We start from the raw sequence: 11301 nt of genomic DNA, 5'->3' as shown, positions 1-11301 counted from the left end.
TGAATCTTCAACGTCTACTATCACCCATTAATGTGATCATATTATCATCCATAGTAGTTTCCACTTTGGTAACTTGGTAATTACTGCTAGTTAAGCCATATTGTATATCCGTCATAATGCTGAGGTTTCTGTTAACGTCCACGGCCTGCAGGGTCTCCGAACTCGTTACATAATTGTCAACATTGCCAGAATGACCAACGTTATGGCCGATTAAGTCAACCTAGCAACCCCAAGAAATAATATTATTATTATTATTACGAGCCACTGTTATCTTTCAGAAATATATTATTTGTATCCCAAATCATATATTGTTTGACAAAACCGTTTACTTTAATGAATTCGATAGTTAATATAATATGATGTATCCAATGTTTTTTTTCAACATACTATTACTATTTTTATCAGTCTAAGGAGGAGCTTGAATTGTACTAAAATACGTATAAACTGTAAATACTTACAACATATTATAGATAGTATTAATGAAGATTGTTTGCACAATATGGCCCCAAACGTATGTGTAACTTACCATCTATGTAAATATTATATTGTCTACAGATTTGGACTTATCTGTATAGATAATTATTCGAAAAAAAAATGTGTTCAAAAACGAAATTAATTTAATAAGTCTAATGCTAAGAAACTAATTTAAAACTCACATTGGTCGTCTCTTTAGCGCAATTTTTGTCGTCTATGAGAGCGATCTCCATACCGCTGTTTTCATCACATTTCTTGCTGACTGTCAGGACGTTGCTGCAGTTTACGATCACGGTCTGGGTCTCCGAACTCGTTACATAATTGTGAACATGACCAGAATGACCAACGTTATGGCCGATTAAGTCAACCTAGCAACCCCAAGAATTATTATTATTATTATTATTACGAGCCACTGTTATTTTTCAGAAGTATATTATTTGTATCCCAAATCATATATTATTTGACAAAACCATTTACTTTAATGAATTCGATAGTTAATATAATATGATGTATCCAATGTTTTTTTTCAACATATAGGTATACTATTTTTATTAGTCTAAGGAGGAGTTTGAATTGTACTAAAATACGTATAAACTGTAAATACTTAAAACATATTATAGATAGTATTTATGAAGATTGTTGGTACAATATGGCCACAAACGTATGTTTAACTTACCATCTATGTAAATATTATATTGTCTACTGAGTTGGACTTATCTGTATAGATAATTATTCAAAAAACAATGTGTTCAAAAATGAAATTATTTTAATAAGTCTAATGGTAAGTAACTAATTTAAAATTCACATTGGTCGTCTGGTTAGCGCAATTTTTGTCGTCTATGAGAGCGATCTCCATACCGCTATTTTCATCACATTTCTTGCTGACTGTCAGGATGTTGCTGCAGTTTACGATCACGGTTTGGGCTTCACAACTTGTTCTATGTTTGTCGTCACAAACAGAACGTCTCTCGTTATTACTGATTAAGCAAACCTAGCAAAACTCCGAGAATTATTATTATTACCAATCTCTCGATCTTGATGTCTCGAGGGAGTATATTATTTAAATTTGATAGTTAGGTATAATGTAGTATTTATCCTCATCAAGGAAATTGAATAATTAATATTATATTATAATTTATTTTGATGTTTTTTTCTTAAATGTATTTGTATTTATTATTCGAATAAAATAAAATAAAAATGAAATTATTTAAGTAGATAAGACATTAATTAATTAATTTAAAATTCACCGCTTTCTTCCAATTATCACTAAGTCCATCGCCGGCCTCCATAAGACGTGGTCCTATCACATGAACCATCGGCGCCCTGATGAAAAGAATTTTCAATTCTGATGGGCACTCATGATCGTTGAGCTAAAGGCACACATATTATTATTATTATTATTATTATTATTATTATTACAATACAACTTTGTCCTTCAGAATCATATTATTATTTATATTATTCAACAAGACAGTTTACTCCAATTAAGTCAATAATTATAATAATAATATGATGACATCTAAAGTTTTTCCAATTTTAATAATATTATTTTTATCAGGGTAAGAACGCGACTGAATTGACGTGCTAAAATACGTAGTATACACAGTTGGTACTTATTACAGTATACGATAATATTTATGAAGATTGTAGACGCATGCCACACGCGTGTGTGGTCTACCTTTCATGTAAATATTATTTTGTCTGCAGAGCGTCGGACTAATATATCTAGATAATTATTTAAATCAAAATGTGTTCAAAAAACGAAATAATTTCAATACGTATATGATGATAAACAACTGATTTTTAAGTTTTAATTTTAATTCACCTTGGTCATCTGGTCACCACAATTTTTGTTCACGAGAACGAGCTCCATACAGCTATTTTCACCAGATTCTTTATCAGCAATAATGCCTTCCGCCGAGTCGTCATTGTGTACGACTACGGTCTGGGGCTCACAATTCACAGAATGTCCCTCGTCATCACCGTTTAAGTCGACCTGGCACCCCAAGAATTATTCGTGTTAATAATCTCTCGACCATGGCGTCTCGAGAGAGTATATTATTTAAATTTGATAGTTATAATGTATTCACATCGAGAAAATTCATTAATTAATATTATATTATATTTTGATGTCTTTTTTCAATGTATTTAATATTTGTTATTTATTATATTATGTATTATATGCATCAAAAATTTACTTTCTTAGCAGCTTTCTTTGCAAATCTTCTTTTCCGTACTATTGGTTTCGTAACAATGGGCTTTATGCCGGAAACGTCTCTTGCATATTTTCAGGTGGACGTTGATTCCTGAAATAGTTACTCAAAGATTATAATCAATTTACCAGACATTTCGTGAGCGTTATTGAATAAACGTACTACTAAACCACGCTGGTTTAAAATGATGGTTGTTATCATCGCGGTAGAACAGTTGTACCCTAACGAACCCTTCAACAATCGTGTTATTGCTGAGTTTCGATAGGGTACGTATGTGTGCTGGACTGGACTGGCCAAGCAATTTATCACCTGATGCAGATGCATCAGGGATAAATTTATGTATTTGGATTCGACGATAGTCTTTTTGTCGTTGTTTAGTTTCGAAATGCATTCAGAGCTAAAAAAAAACACATGATATTGAAATCAACCCATTTGGTTGGAATCTATTAAAATATATTTACCCTGCCAAGTCCACCAAATTTAGAACTGTCTTGTTCGATTTCTCTCCTTTCCTCCAGTTGACGTACTCAATTCTACATATGCAGTGTGATCGGCTTGATTTATGGTTAAGGAAGGTCGATGAAACTTGCCGTCTAGTATTGCCTGATATCAACTGCTTAAACGCCTGAGACACGTTTTTGATCCTTATAATATTCAGGTTTTTGAATGTAACGTCTCCGTTTTTATCGACCGTGAAACGTACAGCATTACTAAATTATATCAAATATATTATTATGTATCATTATAATGTGTTTCCTTCGACTTAGTTAATTATTTTTAATAGTATTTTTTTATACTATTTCTTAATTGAAAAACTTACTCAGGTCCCAGATTGTTAAAGTTAACATTTGATTTCTTCCTATTTTTTGGCGATTTCAATAAATTATATACCGTTTCGTTGTAAATTTCAAAGTATGCCATTGAGAATATGTTACGTTCTACATTTTTTTTTTTTTGAAAATGGTTAAAAAATATAAATAATATTTAAATGCAATAATATAATAATTACCGTCTGTGGATTGAATTGATAACTTATTGTCAAATAAGTATTTCAAAGATCTTGGAATTATACCTTCGTCTTCTCGGGATCCATAAATAGTGTGGGATTTACCACTACCAGTCTATAAAATAAAATCAGTTAGTAATATGTGTTGATAAAAATCATTTCAATACAACAAAAAATAATCATCACCTGTCCATATGCAAAGATGGTGCCATTCGTACCAGATAAATACCTGAAATAACATATTCGATTAAGTATTTTATAATATTTATAGGCATGCATTTGTCGTGATCGAAATTTGATTAAAAATCATCGTACGTCATCATAATAATCATAGTGAGTTATTTTTTAGATAATTAATATATAATAATATTAAATGTCCAGATATTTAGGAGAAATCGGTAAGTTTAGATGGGTGCTAAGATATTAGTGTCCCGGGTTTTTCCTATAAGGCACTGTCTAGAGTCTATAATATTATACAAGATGGGGCATAAGATTTTTACTGGTTTTGAATGGCCTAAGCTTGGCATGTGGTTGTGAGAAGAATTTGTAGAAAGATTCATTGTGTTCGTATTTCTATTTTTATCGATTGTCAGTTGCCACCATGGTTAGGACGTTAGAGCACCTGGTGTCTTTGAGTTGTTACGTGAAGTGGCCTGCCCGCTCACCAGATTTGAGAATTCGTGACATTTGGGGATACCTAAAGGAAAAAGTGTTTAAACACTTTCCTGAAACTCTTGACGAACTTAAAGAGAGAATCAGGGATCGCATCAAATCGTCCGAAATCCTAAATCGTCAACAGGAGTGCATCGCTGCTGACGGCTGCCATCTTTTATATGTAATATTTAAACCTTACTGCAAATAAACTAGATACACTGTTGTATCGAAAAATACAAACCACATTTCTGTAAGTTCAACAGTTTTATTCTACAGTTGTTCAAAAATGATGCACATCTTATGCCCCACCAATTACAATAAATAATAATATTCTTACTTGTCTAGTATCGGAACGGCCACATGTTCGAAAATTGAACTCTGAGTTGTATTGTCATCGAATACTTTTTGAAATCTAAAAATATTAATTCATAAAATATATATTCTGATTTATACGTTGTACCAGAGGGTCATCGATCATTTCAGAGGCCCTAGGCTCGTATATAATACTCTGCGTAAGTTAAAATCATGACCGGGTGGTTTGAGGTTAGAGTCCGTTACGCGCATCCTGATTTTGATTTGTTCTACGGTGTTCCATAAACAAAATTTAAAACGGTTCAATGGTTCTATAATATTTGACTGGTTATAATCTTAAATTACGCGAACTATATTATTTTTAATAAAGCTCGAGGGCCACATTTCAAATAAAAATAAAACACCTATATTAAATCTTCAAATAAGTGCAAAAAAAAAAAATACGCAATGCTTCAAAATAATTTGATCGTGGGCCTTCAAATGTATACATATACGTCTGTCCACGGGTTGAGCGCCACTTAATATGTGATATAAACTTACTGGAATTTTTCCAATTTGCTTTTGTTGTAGTATATTAGTTGATTTTTAGTTGGTATGATTTGATACTATAAATTTAAAGAAATGGATATATTATAAAAAAATTAATTTATAAATTATAATATCGGCGTACTTTTATTAAGTCTACTGACGGCTTCAGTCGGCAGTACACTTGAATTGGCGTCATATTCGTTTGCATTTGAGAATATATAATAATATAATATTATAATAATCACTTTAAATATAACACTGAAATTAAGACTTTCAAAACTGTGAAAGAACATATAATGATAAATAACAAACGTTTTACTTCTACTCAATAACTTATTACATTCGAAAGCACTAATTGTATTCAGCCAGTACATTTTTATTAAGCCAGCAGACAAAAAAAATGTATATTAATCTATTTTGAATTCATCATTTTTGTTCATTGGTTTTTACCGAAGTCTGTAATAATTTTGAAGACCCACGAATAATTGTCAGTTTCCTAATGTGGCTCCGACAAAAATATTAATTGGTGACCCATATATATATATATTCTGTATGTATTTGGTGTTCCATCAAAGATTGTCAAAGATTTATTTTACACATTATGTATTACCAGTGATAAATTATTTTTTAATTTAACTAAATTTAAATTTAAATTTTAAGCAAATGTCCGCGATTAACTCTTGACTCCCAGTCTAGTAATATTATTATACAAGCAAATAATATTTCAATATTAATTAATTAATTGTCCTTCCAATATCTAAATAATATAATCTACTAAATTGGATGTGTTTGGACGTGGCGGGCAAGTAATTCAAAGAACGAATTCGTTTTATGTGTGTGGACCGTACAATTATTTAGGATTTAACTATATTAGTCACGCGACAACATTATTGATGAAAATGTACTTATCGGAAAGCGTACATTACTCGTTTCGCAACAGTTTATGTATATTTGCATGAAATACATTGTCACAAACATCTAATGCATGCAATCCTAAGTGAAGAGTAATGTAATGGAAGAATAAAATCGGATTTATCGAAATAAAGTTAACCAGACAGTGAGGAGTACTCGTACCACGACTCATGATATTTAGAGGTAAAACGCCTATTTTTAAATTCCTTCTTCCTGCACATTTTAGAGCGTTGGACTAACCACTATTCAAAAATGTCAAGTTCATACGTTTTATCCTTTTTGAGAATTACTAGAATGAATTTTTGGCTTTTATATATAATATATTATATAGATGAAGATATTGTTCAAATAATGTATACAACTAGATAATAGTGTTTGCGACAGTGAACAAATTGTATACGTCATGTTCAAAAAATTCTTAAACTATACGTACTCGTATGAACTCGTAGAATTCCGTCTGCTACAGTGCCCGTGTATTATATTTTAATTAAGGCACCCGGCGCTAACGTAATTTTCTCTATAAAAATAATCTCTACGGTAATGATAATATTGTTGTGTACAATAAACCGAATTTATAAAAAACAATTTTGACTAATAGAGTTTAATATTTTACAGGCCGCATTGAACTCCATTTTTTAATAGTTGAATCTCAAACTTTATTATATGTCTTCGAATTTTAAGGTTTTTTTTACAAGTGATATTACTATTATTACTTATATCATTATTTGAAAAAGGTAAAATAAAAAAATCTGAGTTCAATGTGACATGTCGGAAGTGCTCTTCTTTCGGATAAAAATACAGTTAATATCAAAATTTATAACAAACAATTTTACAAGGTCTGGGAATTATTCTTGTTAAGTATTTTTTTTTTTAAAATAATACCCTGCAGAATCTGCCCCGCCTAAATAATTGTTGGGCAATATATCAATGAAAAAGTATTCTAGTTCAAAAGGCAACTAAAATACAAAATATAATCCTCAAATTTTAAAGAATTGTTGAAAGTTTTATAAACCGGGGCCTCTTAATTAATTTTTAATATCCTTTATTATAATGGTATATATTAATAAATTTAAATACAACATAATGCACACATGCGATGTGTAATGTACACAAAACCATTATCCCGTTACCCAGCCGTTAGTTTGTAGTTTCAATTCACGTCACAGTATACCTATTATAATATTATTAATATAGGATCCTACGGAAACAATGGCGTTTCGATTTCACGTTTATTTTATTGGTATATCAATTATAAAATTACTACATTTCAATTACTCGTGATTAGAAAAAAAAATGATATGAATAATTTATTGAAGAAAAAATGATAAAGTATTTTAATAAAAGTATTTGATTTTCATATAAAAATGTATACAAGGAAGTATTTTCAATACTTTTCTAATATTTCATCTAAATACTATAAAAATATTTAGATACCTATAATTTTACTCAAATATTTTATAAGGCTATTTGTATTTTGTATTGGCAATACGTGGTAAGTTGAACTAATTTTTTCCAAAAAAAAAAAAATCAACTACAATATCATACAACGATAATAGCTGTTATTAACTGAAAATTCAATACCAACACGTTTTTACTCTCTCGAAAGATGATAACATACAGAAAAAAAACAAACACGTAGGTACTGTAAAATCAATACATCCTTTCCATTATCAGAAAAAAAAAATGCAATTAAATTTTTAAATAGGATTCAACTTATATTTGATATTATATAATATCAACATTATATGTTTAAAAAACAATGTTATTTTATTTATTACCTAAATATAATGCATAAAATGTATAATAAGCTCATCTTGTTGTTTTTTAAATATAAAAATGATTCCTGTGTTTCCTGTGAAGCGTTTAGTGGAACAGTGTGAATAGGTTCATTGTATACAGTATTACAACTTGGAACATTAATCTAAGCATTTTTTTTTTATGGAATGGTGTATCATAAAAAAATTTAAAATTTCTAGGAATAATACAATTTTTGAATAATAGTAAAAACATTTTTAAATTGTGATTTTTTGCTTAAATATCAGATTTTGTCAAAATGTTAATTGCATTTTTAATATTTTTTAATAGCTGCTATAGGAACATCTTTTTAGGAACTAATATTGTATTGAAGTATCAAGCTTTACACTCACAAACGAATATTTTAATAGACAAAAAATAAGAAAATAAACTTTTAAAATAAGAAAAAAATACTCATTATATTTAAAAACTAATAAATGCACCACAACGTTCGGAATCTAAGACTAAACACGTCTTATTGAATAAAAATAATTGTAAAATTACATAAGTAAATATTTATTATTTGTATTTGTATTGTAAATAAATATTTTTATTTGTGTGCAACTATAGTTGTACGAGGGATTGGTATTTAATATATATATATATTTTTATTGTTTTACCAACTTTGACCGCTTACAAACTGGGTCACACTTGAACAAGGTTTTATTTTTTACCACTTGTATTGAACATGATGTGTATACCGTGTAGCATCTATTGTCATTAAAATAAATACACAACATATTACATTTCGATATTTTTGCGTTAGACTCTTAGACTGACTGGAATTCTTCTCCAAATGACAGTATTGTTTTCTATTTGCGAAGTGAGTTAAAAATATAAAATGTTCAATATTGTTTTTATTAGTTTTTATCTATACATATATGTATAGCATCGTGTGTACAATATTAATTTTGGATTGTATACCATTTTAAACACTTATCAATAATTAAAATTTATGAAATAAATAAAATACAATTTATGATAGACCGGTACATAGTTTATCCAAATTGAAATATATTCATCATTCATAAAAATATAAGTTTGTACTTCGATTTTATAATACATTAATTATTTCAATAATAATATGTAGGGAGTAGGTACGTATTTATATTTGTATCATACAATGTAATATCGGCTGGCGTCCTATGATATCTCAAGTTATGAAAAAACCATTTAAAGAGTGGGTCTATCGTTTTTATTTTTTTAGTTATGGGAAATTCAGTTTTTTTCAAACAAACCGAGCCTACCGCACATTTGCGGATATATCTCAAAACTTATCGTTATTTTTTTTTCAAAAAACCTTTATACTGTATTATCAACTAACATACACGATCAAACTATAAATCTACAAATTTTATTTTTTAAATTAAAAAAGTAGAATTTTGTAGAATATTAAAAAAAAAATTGGAGTTATACGTTAATTCCTTTTAAAAACGTTAAATTTTGTTTACTTTTTTAACTTTTTACTTCTTTACGGCACACATTGTATGTAAATCATTGATATATTATATAACATGTAAATATTATAGTGTACCTACATTTTTCATTACATTTTTTTAATTATTCGTTAAACGTATAGGTTATTATTTGTTAATTAATTAATTACCATCAGTGTTCATTATTTTACCAACTTACGTATATTAAATTAACATTGTTTACCAGAAATATACATTAAACATAAATGATTTAATGCAATCTGAATTATATATTATAATTTGAACGTAACAGCTAGTTAGGTACTCATTTTCAATTAAATTATGCAAAATGTGTCAAAACGCACTTTAAAATAAACATATTGAATCAATACATTTTGAATATATGTTCTCTGTTAGATATTTAGTAAAATAAAATAAAATATATAGTATTTAGTATAGATAATAACATAATTTAAGCAAGTACGTTAAAGTTATTGTTATGTTTTAAAAAAGTATATATTTTTAATATTATGTATGTAAAAAATATATTTGCAATCTTTACAAATATGGTATAATAAATTAGTCTGATGACAAATTTGACCATGAACTTTAAGATTACAATAGGAAGAATCCCGCAGTGCCACCAGGTGAGTTTAGAGGCATGCACCTACTTGTCCTACTTATTATATTATTATTAGTTTAGAATTATTACAGTTGTAAATAACTTGTGGTGAATGGTCAATTAATTTAAAAGTTATTTATAAAAAAAAAAAAAAAAATACTGTACACTCGAATGCTCAATAATAATGAATATTGAATTCTCATAATATGTTCTATTATTAAATGGTTAGCAAATTTTAGTTATTAAAAACATAGATTTGGAAATATTTACAATTTAATTCTGTATTATTGCATCTAAACATTATTGCATAATTTAATTTTTAATAACGTGTATGTATACCAGAGTGGTTGTAAAATCGATTTTGACAACATTTTTGAATAACCGTGTTACATGTTTACTATTTTTTTTTTTTGTCAGGCGGTCATCTGAATATGAAAAGTTTATACACTATAACACACACGCCCGTATCCAAGGGCCATTGAAAAGCTTAAAACAAAATATGTCAACCATATCTTCGCACGCTTCAATTCACCCTTACAGACCCCTCGGGCTAACAACTACTTCACATATTTCGTGTATTCACAGCAAAAATTAGAAGGATTTGCTTGTCTGAACCTACAAACTTGTTATGTACAAATGACGTGGGTGTTTGTGTTATTAAAATTTAGTATCGAGAAAATTAATTTTTTAATCTTAATTGTATCGTAATGAACGGCAAACATTATGAACTACATTATAGACTGCGAATTTTATTAGAATTTTATTGATCAGAAAAGAATGTATAATACATTAAAATATAACTAGGTAGGTGACACATAAAATAATAACAAAACTGGAAACTGAAAAATATTATTACAATATTAACATGAATTAATGTAGTGTCGACAACATTAACACGACAGTTTTGTACCGGGGTAGAAATGTAGAACTCATGTTCATAATAGTTTGTTTGAAAATGAAATAATGAAAGCAATTATTATAGTTGTGATTTGCTTCTTGTTTTTAAATGTTTAGTACTTTCCGAGTAGTTCTTAAACTGTTTTTAGTAGGTAGGTCAACAACGGCTGTCTGTACGTTCAAAGCAGTTTTTGAATTGTTTACGATAAATTGTTTTGTTTTCTTATATTATTATAATACCTATGTGTTTCGATTTTAAACATTAAAAAAAAAATATATATTTTTTAGATTAAGTGACTGATTTAGTGTAAACACGTCAGTTTGTCGTTATTTTACTCGATTCAAACGTACATAATAATATAATGTACGTATAATGTATATATAGTACGACGGGTCAAAAAAAAAATAATTTACTAAAATCTGCGGTGGTCGGGGAGCGGATTTCGTATGTGCCACTTCCCACGTTTTGAGGTA

The 11301-nt window shown here is 28.6% G+C and overlaps 1 protein-coding gene across 1 annotated transcript; it reads right to left on the bottom strand.

The window, feature by feature from the left end:
- Positions 1–7: 7 nt before the first annotated feature.
- LOC111040148 (kinesin-like protein KIF6) lies at positions 8–5383 on the bottom strand. The gene is made up of 12 exons (XM_022323906.1): positions 5330–5383; positions 5200–5264; positions 4685–4759; positions 3880–3922; positions 3697–3808; positions 3508–3625; positions 3149–3397; positions 2997–3084; positions 2300–2470; positions 1722–1844; positions 657–842; positions 8–220 (listed from the first exon to the last, which is right to left on the bottom strand). The coding sequence occupies exons 1-12, from the start codon at positions 5381–5383 to the stop codon at positions 8–10; spliced, it is 1497 nt and encodes a 498-aa protein (XP_022179598.1).
- Between the last annotated feature and the right edge of the window lie 5918 nt (positions 5384–11301).

The sequence above is a fragment of the Myzus persicae genome, unplaced genomic scaffold (assembly GCF_001856785.1).
Source record: "Myzus persicae strain clone G006 unplaced genomic scaffold, MPER_G0061.0, whole genome shotgun sequence".
In the NCBI taxonomy this organism is placed as follows: domain Eukaryota; kingdom Metazoa; phylum Arthropoda; class Insecta; order Hemiptera; family Aphididae; genus Myzus; species Myzus persicae.
This window is presented reverse-complemented; position numbering and strand designations above follow the sequence as displayed.